This window comes from Mangifera indica, unplaced genomic scaffold (assembly GCF_011075055.1).
Source record: "Mangifera indica cultivar Alphonso unplaced genomic scaffold, CATAS_Mindica_2.1 Un_0053, whole genome shotgun sequence".
NCBI lineage: Eukaryota > Viridiplantae > Streptophyta > Magnoliopsida > Sapindales > Anacardiaceae > Mangifera > Mangifera indica.
In genome coordinates this window covers 143,765-167,764 of record NW_025401145.1, presented here as the reverse complement: position 1 = coordinate 167,764, position 24,000 = coordinate 143,765, and the positions used below count along the sequence as shown (strand labels likewise).

Here is a 24,000-nt window from a genome sequence, read left to right as displayed (position 1 = left end):
CTCAAGTTTAGCTTGTTCAAGTGGAACAATTGATCGAATCCACCCTTAACTCTAAGTGTAGCAATTTTAGAAAGAAGATATTTTGATGAATCAAAAGATGATGGAGAAGTGAGTTTGCAAAAGACCGTCTATGCAGTGTAGTGGTTTTGCTATTAAATGCTTTTAAATGAAGTGGACTTGATGGTGGGATATCACCACATGTATAATGTTCTTGTGTTTTGTGAGTTGCGTGATCAAGATTGTGCAACTGACCTGTCTCATTTATCATGCCATGGATGGTGAATGGTTGCCTGCAACGTGGCTTTCCTTTAATGGATAAATTGATTCATTTCTGAAACATGAATACATGGTTTACATGGAACTTCAATACAAGAAAAACTACGGTAGAAACCAGAGAAATTTTCACTATAAATGATGAAAATACGAGACAGAAAAGAGATTGTTATGCTTTTTCTCTAGTTTGTACGGCCCATTTACTCATACTCTAATATATATCACACCTGTTCTGTTTATAGATCATACCCACTTTACCATAGATTACTGTTATTCCATCAATTATCCGTTGTATTTACTTTAGTGTAAAATTTATCGGTCTAATTTTTTCACCAACACTATAAATCTCCTTAAAAATCCACTTTCGTGAATCCCTATTTCTTGAATTTGGATAACCCTCCTTCAGAACTTGAGTCAAGTCATCTCTAAATCTTTAATGATTGTATTATGATTCAAGTTACACAAGAATTAAGAATAAAATCATAAGAAGAAGCAAAAAGTTGATAAAGGGCAGTCAGAATCTAAGGCTTGCTGTACTTTGCTATGAGGTGAGAAAGAAGAGACTATGATTGAAAACTCAAAATATGACCTCCTTCTTTACTTCATTTTTACAGATGATTTCCCGAGTACAAAGTTGATTTTGGGTTGTCTTTTGTCACTGTTAGTAAGGATTCACCGTTGATACAAGTCAGAATGAAAGTTAACTTTCCTTCGACACTGCATCAACTAAAGCAGCTTTTTGCATGGAAGCAAGTACATTTTTTGTCATGGAGAGAAGGTTTCACTTTCATGGCTAATGCAGACGATATATTACATATAGGGATGTGCTCTAACTCGAATAAGACATCTTCAATTAACTCAAACTTATTTGAGTTAGCTTATGTTCAGGTTAGACTTAATTGGAATCTAACTCTAAGTACATATACAAACAATAAATATTAATAAATACAAGCAAAATTAAATTAAGTACTTTATTATAATTCAAAATCATTAATCAGATGATGACATATCAGTTTGTTTGAGTATATTATTATTTAATAGTTTGTACATAAAATATTATTGTTAAATTTAATATTGGAGATTAGTTAACATATAAAAGAGCTTGAATGCTCAAGATTAAGATCTCTTTCAGGATTTATAGTTTTCAAGGACCATCTAATTCAATTTTCTTTTCTGATATGAAACTGGCCATGGCCCCAAGACTTTTTGTACATACAGCGGATCAGATTTGAAAGGAAAAAGTCTAATTCAGTTAACCAAGAGAAAATGGACCTGCAATGAAAAGTCTGGAATGCATAATTGCTGGAACTCCATAATCCAAGGAAAGTTTGCCAGGAAAAAAAAAAGAGGCAAATCTTTTTCACTAGATTAGGTGGGCCTTTAACTTGTTTTCTCTGATAACTAACTTCACAGATTTCATTGATTTGAAAGAGCTAAGCCCTATAAACTATTAAAGTTTCAAGTACCCTTCAAACTTCAATTTGGGCTCTGAACCACCCGAGGCACTCACAAGTTGCTTGCAGTTTGGTGAATATCAAATTGGGTTTGATTTGGTTATTATTAAGCTAAAGTCAAGTTAATTGTTATTCGGATTGGGCATAATACCCTTAAAAATTTAAAATTTTGTATTAGTAAAATTTTACTCCTTCATTTTGAATATATTTAATAAATATGGAAGTTATGAGTTTTAATTGTATCTTTTTAAACTAAGTCAATTTATTGAATCAAGCTGAGCTCAAACCCAATATTTATCTGTTCTTCTAGTGCTTTGTGAAACTAAGCTTTTTTCAGGATACAGGGAATCAACTAACTTATGTTTGTAGAAATATTTAGAAGGGGCTGACTGACAAGAAGTTTAGTGGCAAATTAGGATTCTGGTTGTAGACATATATGTGTTCATGCATGAGCTTGGATTGTCGAAAAATGTGGAGTAATCATCTCCGCTAAATATGTCAGCATTCAGGCTTCCTTTGGGGAAATGAGTGTGAACTTTCATGGTAATCAGAATGCAGCCATTTGGTTATCAACATCATGAAGCTTCAGGAAAGAGGAAGCTTCCTCCTTCAAATGGTTGTGATGTAAGTTTTACAGCCAGTTTCCTCCTGATGGTGATTTAAAAGGGATGAAGATATGTATTAGAATATGCCTTATGCCATTGCTAACACCTCCTAGTAGAGTTACTTCAATCCTATCAAGATTTTATCTCATAATTGGACTGACTTTGACACTGTGAATGCTAGGCCTAATGTGTGAAATGACTAATTTATCTTGTTAGTTGATGGCCAGAGGACTTATTCCCACCCAAGTTCTGACAAGTTTCCAAAATCACAGCCACGGGATTTGAAAAACTCAAAATCTCTCTTGTGGGCCAATTGTCATTAGAATTTTTTATTAGAAATAGGGGTAAACTTGTTATTTTATTAATAATATTAAAAAATATTAAATTCATTATTTTTTTCCTAAATTTTAAAAACTAACAACTTCACCCTTGTCTGAAGTTTTCAAACTTTGAAAAGTCACATTTTTTCCTCAAACCTAGGGTTTTTTTCTTCGACCATCATGTTTGGCGTTGATGACCTCCTCTCTCCACCATAAACAGTTAACCGGTGCACAAGAAGATATCTAAAGACATTGGCGATTGGAAGAGATCTCTTTGTCGATCTCTTCACCTTTAACAAGATCTCCAATTGCTAGTCTCCAGATCTCTTCTTGTGTATCGGTCAACTTTTTAGGGTAGAAAAGAAAGGTTATCAGCATCGGAGATGGTGGTCGGAGGGATGAAGTAAAAAACCTAAGGTTTAAAGGAAAAATGTGACTTCTTAAAGTTATAAAATTTAAGTAAGAGTAAAGTTATTAGATTTTAAAACTTAGGGGGAAAAATATAAATAATTTTATAATGAATTTTAAAATTCTAATAGCAATTAACCCATAGATGAGATTTTGGGTTGTTCAAACCCTACAAGTATGATTTTGGGAATGTATCAAAACTTTGGTGGAAAATAGTCCTTTGGCCTTAGTTGATTTTTCCTTTTTCTAGTGAGTTTTCTTTTTCTCCGGCTTCTGCTAGAACATTTTTTTTTCTTCACCTCTAAGAACCTTTTTTCTCCAAAGTTTTTCAGCTCTTCAATGGCCTCATCACCAATTTGAGTGAACTTAAACTCAAACTAAACTTTATTAAATTCAAATTAAATCACATCCACCCTATCTGAAAGTATGTACAAGGGTTGGTAAGTTACCAGTGCTATTTCATCTATAGCATTGTTACTTTCTTGTATCAAATTTTAATTTACCTCTAATACGGTTGATGATTATCTCTTAATCCCGATAATTAAAATTGATCAACAATTAACAAATGAGTATATTATTGAAGTAGCTGTCTCTGTCCAAAACCAGTATAAGTTGCTCTCGATCAGATTGTAGTCAATGGATATTTTCACCAGCAAGAAGCAGGTTGATGTTTACAGGCCAAAACTTTACTGGGAATAACAATTCCTGTAAAAATGGCAAGTACATTTCAGGATTGAAAGGAACCCACAGTCACATGAAATCACATGGCTTACAGAGAAAATTGACCCTTCGACAAACATCTTTGGCCTACCGGGGAACTGAGTTATCAATTCAAAGGTTTGAGGGATACTGGTGTTGGGGAACAAGGCGTCCAAGAGATAAAACCCAATTGGGAATTTTCTTAATGTCTTTACATGACCAAAACAAATTCACGTCCTGGTGTTGGGGAACATGACCGAAACCAATTCATGTTAAAACAATGAATACTAATGGATATAGACAAACATGATGCACATGTTATCAAAAAAATAAAGCATAAATATCTGTATATGGCTTTTTAAGTCCTCTGTCAATCCTGGGACAATAGAAACAACCAAGCTAGAGTATAACAAAAGGTAAATGAAATTTCCGATGAACCAGTGAAATACATAGAGACAGGAAAATAAACACCGATGGAAGCACTTTACTAGGGCGATACTAGAGCAGTGAATGAGATTAAATTTTGAAACTAAAGATAATAGATCACCGATTCACTATCTAGTATTTGTGTATTGAATATTACTCTTACTAGGAAAATTAGCTACCATAGAAATTGTTACCATAAAAAAGGCCCTATGCGTGTCAAACTTATCAAATCTAGAGTTTTCAATATACTTTCAGACATTAGAACGATTAAGAGAAAATCTTTGAAAAATTATAGGATACACCAATACCTTTTTATAAATAAAACTACATATAATAACAATAAATATTAATTTGTATAGTAGTAACAATGTTTCGTAGTGTTATTTATAACTCAAAATCTTTTAATCATATAATAAAATGTTATGGAGGATACACAAATTAATACTCATTATTTCATATATCTGCCATTGCTGAAATGCTTTAACAATCGAGGAGCATGCAGTGTGGCTTCATTGGCTGAGGAACAATCACTTATAATGCCATTGATGGCCATAAAGCGCACATAAATTCTTCATTTATTTTTCTTTCTCCCTTTCTATTAATTTGGTGGATAGGCAGTAGGATCAATTTTGAAGCAAGCCGACAAAAAGTTCTTGCTAAAAATTGCAATACAATCAGATGATCGTAAGATGGTTTGGAATCTAGATGCAGTCTTCTAATGGTGTCCCGAAGGAAATAACAAGAAAGAAGAAAATGATTTCCAATCATCAACATAAGATCAAATGAGAATTTTTTTTCCAGACTCAACAGCAACATAAAGAAATGCTGATAAAGGCACAAGTTTTAGGTGGACGAAGAGATACGACATCATCGAACATAATGAGGGTGACCCGGTGTTGACACAACACCAGGATGTACATTAGGCTGAACACCTGCCTGTGTCATCGCCATACCAGGTTGTGACAGGGGTGAGGAACCAGGAGGTGTTGGTGCACCGGCAAAGGCAGGAACTGTTGGTGGGTGTGTTTGACCAGGATAAGCACCAGCAACCGATACATATTGTGCGCCCGCCTGCGCAGATGGATTCCATAATGGCACTTGTCCGCCAGGAACCTGAGGTTGCATGGCAGCTGTGGCAGCATACTCACTGCCAGGATACATGGACACGGCTTGAGGATTCTGCCATGCAGGTTGTGCAGCAGAGACAGCAGGGATCTGCTGTGCAGCAAGCAAAGTGGGGTCCTGGACAGTGTAATCTCTACTTTTATCACTGTAAGCCTACAAGTAGCAATTTGAAGAAGTCAATATGGTTTATTAGGCAAATCCCATGAACTATATAATGTAATTAGAAATGACAGAACAAAAAAGAAACAAAGCAGAGGGGCAATCAAGTGTCAAGAAGCATACTTTTTAGGTGCCAATTGTTTTTTCGACCATGAATGAATCCACTTTTTCTTCTAGGGATGTCTATATTTTTTCCTCTTTTATTTTCTCATGAACATTAACTTAAAGCATATATTTATACCTTAACATTGAGATCAGTATGACGAGAGTATGATAGATGAAGCTTACAATAGCCACCATCATATATGCAATGTCCCTCTAAAGATTCTTTTGCAAGTGCAGCTGTCGTGACATCTGGAAATAAGAAATCTAACATTAGTACAGCCTAACAAAAGCCTCAAAACAGAAGGTAAGAACACAAAATAATACATAATATAGCATATTAATGCCTTGAAAGACTAAAATAAGAAAACCAAGTATCATAAATTGAAGAACATCCAAATGAAGATAAAAGATTGTCGGTTCCCAAAATAAATTCCAGTCTGTACAAAGAAAGTGTTCAACTATCAAATATGTTCGGGGACAGGCACGGACACAGAAAACATAAGCGAGATGATGGAAGCTGAACTAAAAGGAATGGTTGATAAATCCTGAACTTCAAGAAAAGGATATGATAACATTGCTCTCTTAGACAAATATGATGATTTGATTTAAATGAAGAGAGTTTTAAAAGCTCCAATATCCAAAATCCATAACAGACTCCCATACCTATCTTATTAGAGTAAGCAGCTGACAATGTCACACTAAGATTGAAATATCGCAACAGATCAGCAATTACCTTTTACTGCATTGGACAAATTTTTTTCTTTGCTATTCAAATTCCTAATCTTTCTAATGAATCCACCAAGCTTAAAACTGCAAAGTATAACCTGACCCTAAAACTTGGTCGTTAGTGCCCCCGAGCATTTGAACACTTGACCTCTTAGTTAAAACCATGGTCCAATAGTCAATCCCACAAAATAATTATGTTCAATGAAATGTACCATAGACTACTTTAAGACTCTTAAAAGTAATGATTCAAACTAAGACTTCAGTCAGACATTACTTAGTCTAGGCTTAAGACACTTGAAATCTTGTCCCCCACTAAAATCATATTTGCCCGAGCATTGACTTTCGTGTTACCATAACTAAAAAGTCTACAAAAATACATCAGTTAAAAACATCTTCATTCTCCAATTTCTTGCATATAGGAGAAGTGAAGAAAAAAGTCAAAAGAGGAAAGAGGAAAAGAACACAAAGACGCATTCACCTTTTAGGTTTAAACTATATATTAACATGCCAAAAATATGATCCAAATCCCAGAAAGATTCTTGAATGAAGAGTCAACAAAAAAATGAAGAAATTGTAGTGAAGTAGCAACTTACATGCTAGAATTATAAAATGAAGATGCTTCCAAGACATGAGGCTTGTGTTAAAAAAAGGAGTTAACATAGGTATAAGTAAGAAAATAACACTCAGGAAGGCAACTAACCAGGATATTGAACAAGAGCCTGTGTTCCGCCATTTTTCTCAAACATAGCAATTTTCTGGACAGTGCCAAATGCAGAAAATACCTGTAGCAGGTAAATAAACAACATTGTATAAGATAAAATCGAACTAATAAATCAGTAATACATGTGAATGAAACATATATACAATTACTCACTGTATGGAGGACATCTACTGTAACAGCATACTGCATATTCTCAATTGAAGCAAGAAGCACATTACTCTCAGGTTCTTTCTTCTTTCCATCAGGACCAACAATAGGCTGGAGATGACACTTGTCAGAACAATCATTACAACAGAATATGACAGATATATCAAAAAGGTACCTGCATAAGACCCTCAATTGCTGTAGGATTCACAGGAAGGTAGGGATTCGTATAGTCCCTGCAGTATTTATCAAACAAGATCAATCTCTATCATTCACGTATTATACATCACTGCTTATACATGAGCTTCAGAAACTGTAATAGGAATAGAAATACAACCAAACAAAATCATAAAATGCAAAAATATGAATATGAATACAAACATAAAATGTCCAGTCACTGTATAAACAAATTTGGTAAAATACATCCATGCAACATATATACACGCATGAAAAGCCAGGTTGTCACTATGCATCCAGAAAATTTATGCAAGGTAGAGAAGATTCAACGGATTAATGACAAAGGCCTCATTTAATACGGTTCACAACAAATATACAAGTAACATACTGACAAAGAAGTTTGAAAAAACATTAAACTACTTTCAAAAGATTAAGGAAATTACTACTCTTACATGACAACAGATCTGTGATCCGTTTATCAAGCTTCACTAAGATACGAGAGAACAAAAACACACACATAAGTCAGAAAGACCACAGATATGAAAAGCAGACAATAAAGAGTAGTGTAAAAGACTGAACATGATCACACTGAAGAATAACAAAACATCAGATTGTCAACCTCTTGGTTCCTCCATTACCTGCTCCGATGAGATTGAAACTTTATATTCAAATCAGTGTGCGCAGAATATGAAATACGCAAGTGGCAGGAGCCAACATGTTGTGGAAGCAGATACCTGAATTGAAAATTCATGACACAACTTAAATATCTTATTCCAACTAAGTAAATTTCAAAAGTGAATTTGGAAAAATTCTTTGGGGAGAGGCAGAGTCAGGGCATGCCTGGGAATACTTCTTCCATCCAATGCATTCCTTGCTGCAGATGCAGTTTCAGCATCAGTGAACTGAATCAATGCCTGCCAAGATATCCAAATTTGATAATGAAAACAAAAAATAAATGAAAATTCAAAACTACCAAAATCCAATTCTGATTTCTCACCTGGAAACCAGCAGCCTTCTCAAAAGTGGCTATCTTGTGCACAAAACCAAAGGCAGAAAAAACCTGAAACAAGTTTCAGATAGATATTATCAGATGGTAAAAAATATGAAAAGATAACAATGAATAGGCCACAAGGTACCACTCCAAACATTGATTCAGGAGAAGGAGAAAAATCCAAATGGATAAGATATAGGTGCAGAATGACACCTGTACATATATGCGTCAAGATAGACCTTAGAAAGGAGTATGAAGGGCATGATAAAATTTCCAAACTGTCTCCAACGAAAAAATCTAAATAAGAGACATAACCATCTGTGATTCAATTGATCTTAATCAAAATTGATATAATTTAATTTAGGTGACAATTATGAGAAGGCAGAAAGATTATTTACTGATTAAAGGGGGAAAGCTATTAACACAAAGATTTCCTATCAAAATTGGGAATAATAAAATGCAAAATAAGAATGAAGAATACCAACTATGAAGGACATAAGATTTTTTATATAAGCAACATAACACTGCTCTCAAACGAGTCACATAATATTACACATCAGGCATCACTCCATCAGTCACCACATGTGACATGCCAAGTTTAATCACAGTATATTCAATCAGAGCAATGCCAACATTTCCAATGTTCCATACGAAGATGCATTAGAAAGATAAAAAGAACTGACAGACAGAGAAGGGAAAGTGGAACAATCGGTATGTATGATTTCTTTCCTGCTGCAGTGCACAATATATTGTTAAGTGGGAAAAAACTAAGAATATAAGCATTGCATAGGATTGCACAAGATTCAAGCTTTGAAAGCTATTTCCAAGACCCCAACTTATGTTGTTGGTTCATGAAACATCTTGATAACCAAAAGTTAAAATTACAATAGAAAAAAGCATAAACTGCATTACATTCCAGACAAAACACAAGAAACAAGCTACTTTCATGCTCTATAAGTCGTAGATAATGGAAACAATAAATGAACATGTGAATGTGATATTTTTGAGCCCAAATGGGATACTTTGAAACAAAAAACACTTACCAGGTGAATGACATCAATGCTCACGTCACCAGCTTCTACACCTTCGATAGTTACCAGTAGAACATTTCCAGGAACATCTCCTAGACTCTTGTTGTTGACAATTTCATGTCTATTAGAATACTGAATATACACAGTTTTACCTCGAATCTGTGCAGGTTCTGAAGAAGAAGCATAATACGACACCATTGAAATGGCTTGATTTAAGTCTGCCTGCAAAAATTCAATACTTCAATCAACTTATAGAAAAGAAATAAAATTAATTGTAATTTGCCAACATTGACTACTCAAGAAATAGTAGTCATTTGATTAAGGCTTTGCTAAAACTAGATGTACTGGCACTAGTCCAGTTTAATTTGCACTCTCATGCAAGTAGAACTCAACCCAACTAAGCATTGATCCCAAACCGTTGGTTCCACTACATAAATACCATAGCGTCTCATATTGGGCACTAATTTCAACAAGTTGTTTAAAATTCAGATCACTTTATCACTACTTTTTCAACCAAAACATTTGTAATGGAGCACCAAATGTCAACATTGGATATGACTCAACCATCCCAGTCAACCTCATGGAGCACTGAATGTCTAAATCGGGTATGAGTCCACCATCTCAGCCAATTTCCCATTTACCCATAGTCAACCACCCCCACCTCTACATTCTCACTCTTATCTAGTCATTCTATTCACCTCATACTTCCAACTTATCTCCTCATTTCAATGACGTGCATTTTAGAAACTGGTCGTTCTTGACTGCCCTCGGTTTGAAGTTACAATCTTAAAATTGTCACCCCATAATGCAAGTATTATCAATAAATTGCATCAAAAACCAAACCATACAAAATTAATTAACTCAAACTAATTTTACTATAACAGAAAAAACCAATTCATCACATTCAAATTACATCGTAAATATCTAAATTTTCTTTTTTCCCAAGTAAAGCTAATAAAAAGAAATCAATCTTCAACGAATTTGAAACAAAGTAATCTAAGTACTTACGAATTCAACGAAGGCCTGGTTACGATTAGGGCCAACATTGATCTTGGTGTTAACGATCTTACCAAAGGGTTTACCTAGCTCGACAAGCTCCTCTTCCATACACTCCCAGGGGAGGTTACGGAGATGGAGGACCTTCGACGGAGTCTGAGTGTATCGGAACTGTGGCTGGCTGGAGGTTGACATCTAGATTTTAACGAGTTTTAGGGTTTGAACCACGTTTGGTTGCCTAGAAATTTCCTGGGGAAAATTTTTGTTTTCGGGAAGATGAGATAGTTTCTGTTGCGTGTGCTGTGAGGATTTTGTAGCAATTAGAAGATATATTTGTCGAAATTCCTATTTTGGGCTTTTAATGAAAGAATCTCTGGCACTAGTTGATGAGGGCATTATTGGTATTAAATGTCTATTTTATTTTTTATATTCATAAGTGCAAAATCCATTTTTATTAAAACTCGAATGAATTCGAATGTATAAAGAATATGTAACACATTCTATTTGATTAAATATAGTTCTAATGTTTATAATCTGTCACAAATTTAATAACCAATTATGCTGATCAAGATCCAGATCGTTTTTCAGATTAGGGTTATACTTAATCCAAGTTTGAAAATATTTATGTAGCATCTTTTTTATATTTTCAGTAAAAGAAGTTTTCTCTCCTGTAAGAGGGAAAAAGTAAAGTTAGGACAAAAACAATAAAAACATTAATATTCAAAACTTTTGGGGAATTATGTAATTATCAAGAATCAAACGGCCTGTGTTGCACGTGTAACAGGTTCCAATAAAAGAGCGGAAACCAAATACAAGGCTAGGTCTAGGTCAAAATCAAAACCCTAGAAATCAAGCAAGCACAAAAACAAACACAACTCAGAAGCAAGAACAACTTTTTGCCCAAATCTTGCACTCTCTCTCTTCCATACATCGACTTCCATCGAGCTCGAAGTTGTTCTCTATCAATACGGTACCGTATCTGTTCTCGAACTGGGGTTTGAGTTGTCCTTTATCGTTCGGGATTCGGATCTAGTTAATGTGAATTATGGATTGACTTTGTTTTTATTTATTTTTGGAATTTTTATTTTCAATTCTAATTTTTATGTTAAATTTCGTCGAGGGGTTTTGTTTTCATATGTTTCATGAAGAATTTAGACGATGATTTTTTGGGTAAGGTTATGATTTGATTGTATTTGTGATACGGGTGGGAAGTGTTAAAGAAAATAACGTATTCTTGGTTCTCTCTAATTTCTCTCTTCTTTCTTGATTGTGGATTTCTTCCTTCTGGTTTTGCCTTCTTTCTTCATCATCTCTTCTTCAATTAGTTCAGTCCACATTAATTTGGATGGTTCATTGTATTGGTTTTTTATTTGTTTTATGATTTATCAGATATATATTTGCTTAGCTAATGGCGGGTCAGAGGAATAATTATGGGAAGCGGTCACATTCGCATTCTGACCATCCAGACAATGGTTCTAATAAGAGGAGATATTCAGGCGATGATAGAGATCAATTCGTGATCGGTTCTGATGATACTGTGTACAGGTACTTGTGCCCGGTAAGAAAGATTGGGAGCATCATTGGAAGGGGTGGGGAGATTGTCAAGCAGTTAAGAGTAGACACTAAATCAAAGATCAGGATTGGGGAGACAGTTCCGGGGTCTGAGGAACGAGTGGTTACTATTTATAGTGCTAGTGAGGAGACTAATTCCCTTGAAGATGATGGCAAATTAGTATCTCCCGCCCAAGATGCGCTCTTCAAAGTGCATGACAAAGTTGTTGCGGATGAATTGAATGGTGATGAGGACTCAGAAGGAGGTCACCAAGTTACTGCTAAGCTTCTTGTTCCATCTGATCAGATTGGATGTGTTATTGGGAAAGGTGGACAGATAGTTCAGAATATCCGTAGTGAAACCGGTGCTCAGATTCGCATTCTTAAGGATGATCATTTGCCTACTTGTGCCTTGAGCTCAGATGAGCTTGTGCAGGTATTCTTAACAAAATATTATAGCTTTTCTTGTTCTGCTAGCATAACTGTATAACAGATGCCTGTGCTTTTTGTCCATGGTTTTTGAGACTTTTTTATATGATCTCATGCAACCGTGCAGAATATAATATTGCTTCTATTATTCAAAAAATATGAAAAGCATTATGTGGTTTCTGAGTAGCTTCTTTCTAGAAGCTATCTTATTATCTACCACTAGAGAGTAATGGGAAAAGATAGGTCATGTTTTAATATTATTTTCCTGTTGATATTGTGTTAGTATTACTTCATGGCGTGGTAGAGTTGCTTGTGTTTCTGCCATCTATCGAGCTTTCATGTCTTGGATTTTGATCTGTATTCATGAAGTGGTTTTTATACACTCTAACATTTTGGCCTCTGCTAATTAAAGTCTTTGACTACCTGTATCTATGTAGCAAATTTACTCATATCCACGAAAACAAATAAAAATGAAGGAGCTATCACTTTTTCCATACCTTCTTGGCTTAGACTTCCAACTGATCTTACTTAATGCCTTTTCTGTTGGTGCACAGATATCTGGGGAAGCTGCAGTTGTGAAAAAAGCTCTTTACCAAATTGCTTCTCGCTTGCATGAAAATCCATCACGGACTCAACACTTTCTTGCTTCTGCTATTTCCAATGTGCATTCTTCTAGCACTTCACTTATGGGTTCAACTGCTGCTGGCCCAATTGTGGGAATAGCTCCATTGATGGGTCATTATGGAGGATATAAAGGTGACACCTCTGGTGACTGGTCACGCTCCTTATACTCTGCTCCAAGGGATGAGATGTCTTCAAAAGAATTTTCCCTTAGGTTGGTTTGCCCTACTGCTAATATTGGAGGTGTGATTGGCAAGGGTGGAGCCATAATCAATCAGATTAGACAGGAATCGGGGGCATCCATCAAAGTTGATAGTTCAGCAACTGAAGGAGATGATTGCTTAATATCTATTTCATCTAAGGAGGTTGAATTTTAACATTTTTCTGTACTGTATTTAGAATTAATAAATGGGAAGGATCTTTCTGTGTATTGCTGATCATATTGTAATTTTACACCATTCCAGTATTTTGAGGACACATACTCTCCAAGCATAGAAGCAGTTGTGCGGCTGCAACCCAGATGCAGTGAGAAGATTGAGAGAGATTCTGGACTAATCTCATTCACTACCCGCCTATTAGTTCCAACCTCACGAATTGGCTGCCTTATTGGTAAAGGAGGAGCTATTATAACTGAGATGAGGAGACTGACTAAAGCTAACATTCGCATTCTTCCTAAAGATAGCCTTCCAAAAATAGCATCTGAAGATGATGAGATGGTGCAGGTAGATATTAAGGCCTTTTCTTATACATGTATTCTTATTTTTTTTTCTTTTTTATTTTTAGTTGCTCTGTATCTAATATTTAATGGTAACCATTCATTGCTAACTGTTGATCAGATATCTGGAGACCTTGATCTTGCCAAGGATGCTCTCATACAAGTAACCAAGCGGTTAAGAGCTAATCTTTTTGATAGGGAAGGTGCAGTTTCTGCATTTGTGCCAGTTCTGCCATATCTTCCTATGCCTGAAAATGGATCAGACAGCTTTAACTATGAAAGTAGAGAAAGCAAGAGGCATGTGCGTGGGCATCCTTATTCTGGTGGCTATAGCTCAAGTGATTTGGGGGCTACTGATAGATATGGAAGTTATGGTGGTTCACAGGTATTTTAGTGACTACTATGAATTTTACTTGCTCTGTCATTCATTTCAAATTTACTTCAGCACAAATATATATGTGTGTGTATGTGTATGCATGCATGCATGTATGTATGTATGTATTTAAAGTTTTGCTATGTTATATTAATCTCTTCCTGAATTAAATTTATATCTTTGCATACATTTGCCCTGCTATACGGGCTTTTTACATTTTCCTTGCTATGTAAAAAAAAAAAAAACATTTTCTGCAAAACCCATTAATTATTTGCTGTGTAATAATTTTATGAATTTATGTAGATTGGTGGTAGTGGCAGTTCTTATGGAGCTTATGGAAGTTATTCTTCGGAACGTAGTGGTGTTTCTGGGTAAGAATTACTTTTTTTTGGTCGTTCTTACTACTGCCCTATGTCTTGGGTATTTTTTATCAGTTAATTTTTTCTTATCCTGGAATACAGTCTAGTTATGCTCTCTGGTTACAGATGGTGTAACTCCTTGAGTTGAGGATGAATTATAGGAGTTTTTCTTTGCATGCCTTGGATTTTGTCCTAGTGTCTCTAATTAGATTCCCTCATTTGTGCGCTTTAAGTTTCTAGTTTTTGTTTTGTTTTGTATGGTTATTTTATCGTTTTGCTGCTTTATAACCTGAGAGTCCTTATTATTAGCTTCTGTTACCAGGTTATCCAGCCATACCACTGTTTCTCGGCGCAAAAGCTATTACTAGAATCCAGTGATGTCCATGCAGGTAGTTTGTGGTTTCACCTTTTACCCTCTTAATTGATATAACTAACAAAATCCTTTTGTCTAGGCCAGTCACTTACTAGTATATGACAGTTTGATATATACCTATCCAACTCCCTATATGTAGGATTCTGATGTTCTTGTTTTCCCACTGTTGCCTCTCCCTTCCCAATTGAACAGCTGAGATCCATGAAGCCTGAAGCCAGCCCACTGCCTCTTTTGATGAAGCCTGCCTAAATTGGAAGACCAGATGAACCAGGGTTGACATACTCATGGCCCACCCTCATGCATGTACTTAATACAGACTAAAAAAATGTGGAAGACTTTTTTGTTCTCTATTGAGATTTGCCATGTCCATGACACCAAATTCACTAAGCTCTACATACTGTGCTCCCAAGAACCTGTATATCTAGCATGCCTATATTGTGGCGTTATTTGCTTTTATCTTTCCCTAGTTGAAGTTTTTTTCTTAGTACAAAACTATGTTGCCTCCATCTTTTGCCGTTTATATTAAGTGTGTCAATTTTTGTTTACCTAGCTTTTGTCAGCTCCAGTGTTCCATTTTTATGGTTGTTTTAATCTATATGAAATCAGTCCCTGGAATCTTAAACTAGTATGGCCAAGTTGTGAAATTTACATGGTTAATTTGGTTGCATTGATATTTTATGCTTTCTTTATTTCAATTCAACGGTAGGCATCGATACTTTGTCTTTACAATCTAGTGCTCCTTGGTTGTGAAGTACAGCTGTCTACAATATTGCCCTTTCATTTCTAGCCTGCTGGAAAAAAGAGGAAAAAAACATGCATGACACAGCAGAGTGAATAATGGAGCCTTTATACTGATTTGTGCACAGCTTGGCTATATGACTCTTAATATTAGTGGAGTAGAGTGACTTTGGTTAGAAAACTAACAGAAGTGTGTTATGATCCCGTCTTTTCTGCCCAAATTGTCTGGATGTGGTATTTCTTTACGGTTTTTCAGATAATCTCATTTGTATTTTTTAATTTGGCCTATCAGGTTATTCCCTTTCAATTTCAATTTTTTGCATATTCTTTTGTGCTTATTTTTTTAGCCTTCTTATCTGTTTAGCTAATTCATGTTCTCTGAAGTAATAATTGCTAGTTTATGCAGCTTACATATGCATTGTTGGAATCTGAAATTTAGGGTATGTTCAGTCATGCTTCCGATTTCTGGTTATTCAGTTTTCTGTGGAATTTGTATCATATATGCATTGTTATGTTTTCAATTTGAGTTTTTAGAAAATAGGAAAATGATAACAGAAAGCAGTCACTGACTACCTTTTCTCTTCAATCTTTTCCATTTCTTTCTCATCTTCAACCTATAACAATATTCATCTAAAGTTGTAGATCTCTCAAACCAGAAAAAAACATTGTCATAATCCTTTCAGCTTCCAGAGAATTTCCGGTTCATTAAGATAACATTTGTTTTAAGGTTTACCAAACTTGAAATTCAATTAATTTCTCTTAGTTTTGTGGCTTATAATTAGAGCAGAGAATAAATACCTTTTATTTTCAGTTTTTTCCTTTTTTACCAAAAATCTTCCTCGTGTGTAATATGAGTACACAAGATTGTCTTCCCTTTCTTTCATCTTCAACCATAACCATCTCATCTTGATGTCCCAAAGAAGAAAAAATTCATTATGATCCTCCTATTTGTCTCTGCTTTCGGTTACTTTGACAGACAAAGCAAACTCTCTTTTTCCTAGTTATTGTACAAATTCCAAGACTAATACTAAAAAAAGAGAATTCAAAAGCATAGTCATGGTTTCTTGGCAATTTCATTTGGGTAAGGTTTGGAGGTCATACTTTCTGGGCAATTTCATATGGGTAAAGGTTTGAAGCTTGTCTTAGGAAAGAAATGTCTGCAGTTCTAGAGCCCTCATCTGAATGGTACGTTGCATGTTATTTTTTCATGGAATACTATCTACTAAACAGCACGTTGGCTTCTTCAATCATAAATATTTTTCTGTGATTGAGAATGTTTCCAACTTTGGCTAATTTATTTCAATGTATCTCTCTCGGGTTTTGGCATATCATCTTGCAGGTAATTTAGTGATTGGAAGCAAATTCAATTGTTTCCCATTGTTCACCTGCCTGATATTGTTTCTACCTTGTATCTCTATATGATTGTACAAAAATAGAAAGTGTATAAAAGATTGACTTCATATTGGCATATTGTACTGAACTATGCATAATATGGGTGGATTGGAATGATGTATAGATGCAGATCAAATTACCATCAACTTACCATCATCAACCTTATGCATGAAGGTTATCGGGTCCTGACTGGTCCAAGGGTTGATTTGGGTTATGTTGGTCTTATCAGTTTGACTGACGATCACATCGATAAACTGTTTAAAGTGACATTAGAATAATATTTAATTAAAACAAAATTATAATTTGATGATATGTAGTATATTTTTCTAGCCAATGGACTCGGATTGAGTCTCAACTTGACTAAGTTGAAAATGGAGGCTAAGCCCATCCATGCAATTGGAGGGATTTGGACAGCTGCACGATTCTGCAATCCTAAAGGTTGATGTACATTTAAACCTTGATGGATGGGTCTAATCCAGGTTTCAAATCAATAATTGTTTTCATAAAAATTCAAAGAGCATGGTAGCTGGTGAATTCCAGTAACCATGATATTATTTTGAAAAATCAATAATCCAGGTGTACTCTATTTTGAAAAATCATTCCAACTTCGTAGTCAGTGCTTATGTGAATAAATTTGACCATAAAAGGTGACGGATCCTAAAGTCATTGAATATTATTTTAAATTATTTAATTTTATGATGTTATTTTATTTTTTGTATTTAAATATATGTAATTTAATTACATGATATTATTTTATTTGTGTATATAATTTTATTATTTATAAATTATCTTCTCTTATTCAAAATATAATAAAATTATTTATATAAATAACGTGTATAATTTTATTTATAAATAATAATATGTTTCGATATAACTAAGTATTGTTTTATCTTTTATTTAAAGTATCAAATCATATAATGATACGTTATTGTTTATGTACATTAATAAAGTAAGATCTTATGGGTATAATTTAATATTTGAAACTTTTAAACATATATTGATATTGAGTAGTGTTATGTGTAAAAATAATATATATAATTTTGTATATAATAATAATATATTATTATACAGTTGGATAGTTTTAAATTAGAAATAAAAGAATATCTAATTATATAATAATATATTATTATTTGTGTATATAATTTTATTAATCGATATTTTTCAGAAATTGAGTTATAAGCTCATGAGCTAACTTGGCTTACCACCACCAATAAGTCAAATTCAACTCAAGAGCCGAACCGCAAACTAGTCATGTGCAGCTCTACTCAATTTACACCCCTAGACAGACCCTCACGTCGTTTTATGATTAAATGGAGTAAATTTGATCCCACCTAACTCAACTCACTCAGGAGCAAAGACCCAAGAAGTAGTACTGCCAGAAACCAGTCAAAAAAACAGTTACAGAGACTTAAATGAGGCAGAAGCTTTTGGCATCCAACTTTAATTTGGTGACGAGTAGATCTTTAGGGTTAACGCATCAACTTAGACGATGGAGACTTGTCTGTCCATATTGTTTCTTAATATAAATCTTGGTTTCTGTACCCATGCAAAGTCACATCCTTCACCAATGAACCCCTCAAGCAACTCAACTTTCTTTCACTCATTGAATCACCCACAAAATTGACACTTCTATACCTGCCCTCTTTCAGCAAAACCCTGCACCATTTAATACTTGAATTCAATAGCTCTGAAAAAACTGAAAAAAAAAAAGACTTAAAAATTATTTATAAGCAACAACTACTGCTAGGGCTTCACTGCCATGTGGGTTTTCCATCCAATCTCCTTCTTGTTCTCTTCTTGTTTCCGCAGTTTTTGTTAGGTTCTTTCTTTGTTCATGCAACTGAAGAATGATGGGTTCTCCATTGGGAAATCAACTTCTTGATTATCTGCCACTTTTCTGATTTTTTTCATCATCTAAGGTCTTGCATGTGGGAATGAGGCTATGTGGTGCAGCCAAGGATGACTTGCCGATGAAACTTTCATTGTTACCCGTGGATATCGTATCCGCAAGTTTGATTAAAGAGGAGTTTTGATTTGCATAACATTATGTCATGCTTAAATTTGTGACACTAATTAAAACATAATGTGTGTCATCGGCGAGTCATTGTTGGCTATATGACTGTCTCATTCTTTCATGCTAGATTTACGATGATAAATTTGTTAACTTCTATGAGGGTTTCTGTCTTCAGGTCAGTTTCTTTTTGCCGAATCCTCCACAGACTTTCTGCAGGTTTGCATTTCTGTTCTTTTACTAGCTTAAACATGAACATGGCTTAGTTTATGCTGCTAGCTATTTAATGGCGGTTCATTTTTCAGCTACTGAATCGGAGTTGCCATGTTAATTCTAACAGAATTACATTGTAGGGTCTGCATATGCAAGCTCCCTGCAGTTTATGGTAATTATTTGCAGACTTGATTCTGGAAATTTTGAAGATTGGTTCTACCTCAGTTTCATGCATCTAGCACCGAAGAATCAAGAACATAATGGTCAGGAAAATTAGAACATAATATTATTCATTTCCCTCAAATCAAATGAAATACGTAGGCCCTGTTCTTAGGAAGAAAGTTTTGAATGATTTCATGGCTATAAGGTTAAGATTTCATTAGGGGTAAATTTGATCCGAACTAAACTATGCTTAAAACCGATTTGAGTTTGAAATAATATTTCATATACTAACAATAAATACAAAAACGGGTATAGGAAGTGATATGTCATTATATAATTAAGTAATTTTAAATTTAAGATAAAGTAAATAATAAAACTATGTATACATATTTTAGGTATATAAATATATACACATTTATATATGTCATCATATGATTGAATGTTGATGACATATAAGTGTGTATAAAATTATGTACCCAAAGTAAATATACATAATATTACTCTAAAATAAAATTTAATTACATATAATATATCTGGGTTTGTTCTCATATTTGTACTCAAATTATTATAAAGTGAATTTCATAAATTAAAATCAAGCCAAACCCACAAAGAGAGAATGCCAAAACTCATCAATAATGTTTCTTTTTTAATCAAATCTTACGTTAACAAAATCTAAAAAAGATGTTGAGTGTGTATGAATATTTTACATCATTTAAGGATAATAACATGATTGATTAAATAGTATGTCAACTTTTACAGTAATAATATGTATTTTGAGTTGTACAATTTAAAAATAAGCTCAAAATAATGATGGATTTTGTGTTCAAAACAAACAACTTTGTATTCACAATAGATAATGGATTGGGGTATTGGATCATGATGTTACAAAAAGGGGAAATGAGAGCCTCTTGAAGAAGCAATCCAAACATGAGAACAAAGAGGCCAACACTGGGGATTCATTCTTTCTGCTACTCTTTCTTTTCTTCAGTTCCATTTTCCTTCTAAAATGGAATATTGTGACTTAAATTTTTTACCCTTGCAAACAAAAATATTCTTAAAATGGATATTATTACCGTTATACTCAACACTTATATAATTTGTAAGTTTAATATATTCTTTTTTTTGCACAAATAATAAATACAAATATTATGTAATTAGATGATTTTGAATTAGAAATAAACTAAAAAGTAAATTATCTAATAATATAATGACACATTATCCAGTAATACCTATCCGTTTGTATATATAGCTGTAATTACCATTTCTTGTTATTCACAATGTGATTATAAAAATTTTGATACAAGTGCTTATTATTGAAAGAATTTAGACTTTAGTAATTACCAATGAAAATATGAACATTCAATTTTTAGTTCAACCCTAAAGCTCAAATTCAAACAACTTAAATCAAATTCAATCCTAAAATCCACAATATGCCAAATTCATTCTCAACGCTTTTGTAGATAGAGATGAATTGAATAGTAGTTATTGATCCAAACTTTGGCCCCAATTCTAGATTCAGGTTCACTTATTTAATGGTGGCCAACTTTTTAATAATTAAAAAGAAATCTTAATTACCCAATTAATTATCTTTGAAGAATTATTGATTAAGATTGACTAATTTTGTGAACTTTCTATTTTATTAATTCAAGTCCTTGTTGAAATAGATTATAGTTTTATAGAATAATTTTGTCATAATTTTTTTTTAAAAATTTTTTATAATGACTATATGATTAATTTCTATTTCTAAAATCTTTTTTAATTTGAAAAAATAAAAGAAAGATAAACATAGATATGTCAGATTTAAATATCCTATAATGTCTCAATAGTTTTCTATTCTAATAGAATCAAATTCGACTAGAACAAGACACTAAAGTAAGATAAAAGTAAAAAAGTAAGCGGAGAAGATAAAGAAAGGAAGGAGAAATGAGGGTAACAAGGGATTCTAAACGGTATTATTATTATTCGTCGTCCTAGCCCTTGATACCAGAAAGGGAATTTTCCACATCACTTTCTGATGTCGAAATCAAAATAATAATGGTTTTTGATTCCATTCGTCAAAGATTCATATTCTTATATTCTTAGTTTAGATTTTTTTCAGGCTTATCAGAACCTTTTTTTAATACATCTACTACAAGTATACCCTTTGCTTATCTCTCTCATATAATACTCTATAAATTAGAAAATCGATAACATATCGATCCAGATAAAAAGATTTTTGTCTCCGGACGATAAGAGTTAAGATAGGGCAATTTGAAGCATTATCACCATAAAATACTATAGTACAAGAAAAAAATCCTATAATCTTGATATCATTATTTAATAAAACTATGTGCACTAAAAATTATTGTTAATTTTTGTTTCAATGATTTAGAGAATAAGCTCATGAATGTTTTAGTTCTTAATAGCGAGAGTTAAATTGGAGTATTCCTGGCTAATTGTGCATCTAAAGTAGGATTAAGAGTCATTTAATTGCCTCTAATCAGGCAATATTTTCAAGTCAATCAAATTGGATTAATTACAAAATTCCAACAATTAATTGATAATTGGGTAGCGTAACTCTTTAATACTAATCAAATTCAAACATTATTATTTAGTATTAGTTTTCAGCCAATTGTTTTTCGTCACGTTGTTTCTCCCTGTGGTGGTATCGTGTCGGAACAGAGGAAGCAGGGCCCACTTGAAAGATTTTTAAGTTCGGTATTTTACTTTTCATTTCATTCAGTCACAACTCTCCACGTGGATTAGTTTGGTCGTGAATCCTTCGGCAGCAACGGCGGCACTGTCTATTCTTTCTTTTCGACTTACGTGGCGGAAATCGACCGCTGACTGAGTAATGGTATCCTGGCCATCGGATGAAGAAGGTTGCCGAGACGGTTTAAATTCTTCTAAAACAGTTGATGCTGCCACGCGTCCCTAATGACAATTTAATGTAATTTTTTATTTTGTGAATATGAAATGACTTATTTGGCATTTCTACAATTTTCCTACTAATTTTAATCTGCCTTCCCTTCACATTGATTTGTCCATATATTTGATCTCAATATATAAAGATAGATGCAAAATTTGCATTATTATTTTTCCTCTCTCAAACTTATTTCATAACAATAATACTTTATGTATTAACAAAATTGATACTATCGGGTACTAATCATATGTCATTATTTAATTTAATAATTTTAAATTATAAATAAAATAAACAATTAAATTATCTAATAATACTTGTTAATATGCATTTTGTTAATACATATACTATTACTCATTTTATAAAATTGAGTTCAAAACTACAATCTTCACGAACCCCTGTAATCTTTGATAATTTTTTCATTCGAATATTTATAAATCCGGAACATTTTATATAAAAATAGGAAAAAAGAAAAATTAGGTAAACTTTCGGACATTCTGTTTGATGGCAATTACAAAGACTTGGGTTGCCCACAAAATTGTGGCTAGGATTCTCACTAAATAGAATTTCCTAAAATTTTCTGTGGTCTTAATTGGTAAAAAAGAAACAATATTTTCATATGTTTGGCTCATTCAAGTTTAAAAACAGTGTACAAATTGTGACTACCACAATAAACCCAAACCTAAATTCTTTGAATGAGAACAATCCCATATGCATTCATGTATTTGTGCTTATTTTTTGGCATTGTTTGTTGTCCACTTGGTATCTTATCATCAAAATAGAATTAAAATTCAAAATTTTGGATTCTGGATTGTCATATTTGTCATTTTGTCAAAAAAACACTACAAAAAAACCTAACAAATGAGTTCGATTTTATATATATATATATATATATAGATGTCCCTAGAAATAAATATTGTTTGGTTTCACCTACCCGAATTGATTATTTTTGCCCAATTAAATAGTAGTTAACTTTGGTTGACAACTTGACATGGAGAAATTTGAGTCTTCTTTCTGGAACTATATAATATCTCTTGTTCTCCGATTATTTCACATTTCGTAACATTCATTACTTGAACAATTTGTCTTTTATTTTCACATTTTGACATTAGTAGTGAACAAAATAGAGAATATTTATAATCAATATAACAAATAATTACACTTAAATCAAAATAAAACTGTAAATCTATCAAGTTGCACCCAAAATTTGGGTTGTAAGTCAAAATCTATTCACTTTTTTTTTTTTTTTAAACAATAAATGCATTTGCTAATAAATTATTGTCACTGTATAAACTTATTATAATTCTTAGAAGAAATCGTAAAATATCTTTTCATAAACGAAGTTTAAATTCTTCCTTTCCTCCTACCTTCGCTCACTTATTAAAAGGCCAAGTGTGTGAGTATAGATAAAGTGGATGTCAATTCATCAATTAAAATGCTATTACTCAGGTCATTTTCTCCTTTAATAACTTCTTTGAATTGATATTGTCATTGTCATATGTTTTTCACATTTGATAACTATGTCCTGTTATTAGTCAAAATTTAATAACAATTAAATGAGGTTAGAACAGAGAGCTGAAAGCTCGAAACCACCCATCAAACAGATTTTTTTTTGGGTTTTACCTAAGTTGTATGATTCGATTACATTAAATAAGTAAAATCTTAAATATAATAATCAATACTATAACTATTACATATATGTTTCGAACAAATTTTAAACTCGTATGCTTTTTGTTATTTGGATGCCCACTTTTGATACTAATGCTATGCCCAAGCCAGCCACCAAAGTTGCCTATAAACC

The 24,000-nt window shown here is 33.3% G+C and overlaps 2 protein-coding genes across 7 annotated transcripts; one reads left to right on the top strand and one right to left on the bottom strand.

The window, feature by feature from the left end:
- Window positions 1–4,931: 4,931 nt before the first annotated feature.
- On the bottom strand, window positions 4,932–10,671 carry LOC123206925 (polypyrimidine tract-binding protein homolog 1-like). 3 transcript variants are annotated; one of them, XM_044624211.1, is made up of 10 exons: window positions 10,373–10,670; window positions 9,377–9,586; window positions 8,340–8,402; window positions 8,183–8,256; window positions 7,981–8,076; window positions 7,344–7,401; window positions 7,175–7,279; window positions 7,001–7,082; window positions 5,711–5,823; window positions 4,932–5,463 (listed from the first exon to the last, which is right to left on the bottom strand). In XM_044624211.1, the coding sequence occupies exons 1-10, from the start codon at window positions 10,553–10,555 to the stop codon at window positions 5,053–5,055; spliced, it is 1,395 nt and encodes a 464-aa protein (XP_044480146.1). In that variant the 5' UTR covers window positions 10,556–10,670; the 3' UTR covers window positions 4,932–5,052. The 3 variants fall into 3 exon arrangements, with proteins under 3 accessions (XP_044480146.1, XP_044480147.1, XP_044480148.1); XM_044624213.1 differs by having other exon boundaries at window positions 5,321–5,463; window positions 5,758–5,823; window positions 10,373–10,671; XM_044624212.1 differs by lacking the exon at window positions 10,373–10,670 and having other exon boundaries at window positions 8,340–8,401; window positions 9,375–9,529.
- A 497-nt stretch (window positions 10,672–11,168) lies between these two features.
- Window positions 11,169–16,987, top strand: LOC123206923 (RNA-binding KH domain-containing protein RCF3-like). Of its 4 annotated transcripts, XR_006500154.1 has the most exons (9): window positions 11,169–11,330; window positions 11,750–12,347; window positions 12,895–13,326; window positions 13,426–13,683; window positions 13,798–14,061; window positions 14,353–14,420; window positions 14,731–14,797; window positions 15,539–15,959; window positions 16,606–16,987. XR_006500154.1 is itself a non-coding variant. In XM_044624210.1 (8 exons), exons 2-7 carry the CDS (start codon window positions 11,769–11,771, stop codon window positions 14,774–14,776), a joined length of 1,647 nt encoding a protein of 548 aa, XP_044480145.1. In that variant the 5' UTR covers window positions 11,169–11,330; window positions 11,750–11,768; the 3' UTR covers window positions 14,777–14,797; window positions 15,539–16,987. The 4 variants fall into 4 exon arrangements, 3 of the variants coding, with proteins under 3 accessions (XP_044480145.1, XP_044480143.1, XP_044480144.1); XM_044624210.1 differs by having other exon boundaries at window positions 15,539–16,987; XM_044624208.1 differs by lacking the exons at window positions 15,539–15,959; window positions 16,606–16,987 and adding an exon at window positions 14,974–15,326.
- The last annotated feature ends 7,013 nt before the right edge of the window (window positions 16,988–24,000 follow it).

What these genes read in the sequence shown, in the direction of transcription:
- LOC123206923 (XM_044624210.1), top strand. Translation starts at nt 11,769, where the DNA reads ATGGCGGGTCAGAGGAATAATTATGGGAAGCGGTCACATTCGCATTCT. An exon ending in GAAGTTATGGTGGTTCACAG is followed by an intron (nt 14,062 to 14,352) that starts GTATTTTAGTGA and finishes GAATTTATGTAG; the next exon opens with ATTGGTGGTAGTGGCAGTTC. An exon ending in GAACGTAGTGGTGTTTCTGG is followed by an intron (nt 14,421 to 14,730) that starts GTAAGAATTACT and finishes TTCTGTTACCAG; the next exon opens with GTTATCCAGCCATACCACTG.
- LOC123206925 (XM_044624211.1), bottom strand. Translation starts at nt 10,555, where the DNA reads ATGTCAACCTCCAGCCAGCCACAGTTCCGATACACTCAGACTCCGTCG. An exon ending in ACCAGGCCTTCGTTGAATTC is followed by an intron (nt 9,587 to 10,372) that starts GTAAGTACTTAG and finishes GAATTTTTGCAG; the next exon opens with GCAGACTTAAATCAAGCCAT. An exon ending in CAGTAGATGTCCTCCATACA is followed by an intron (nt 7,083 to 7,174) that starts GTGAGTAATTGT and finishes TACCTGCTACAG; the next exon opens with GTATTTTCTGCATTTGGCAC.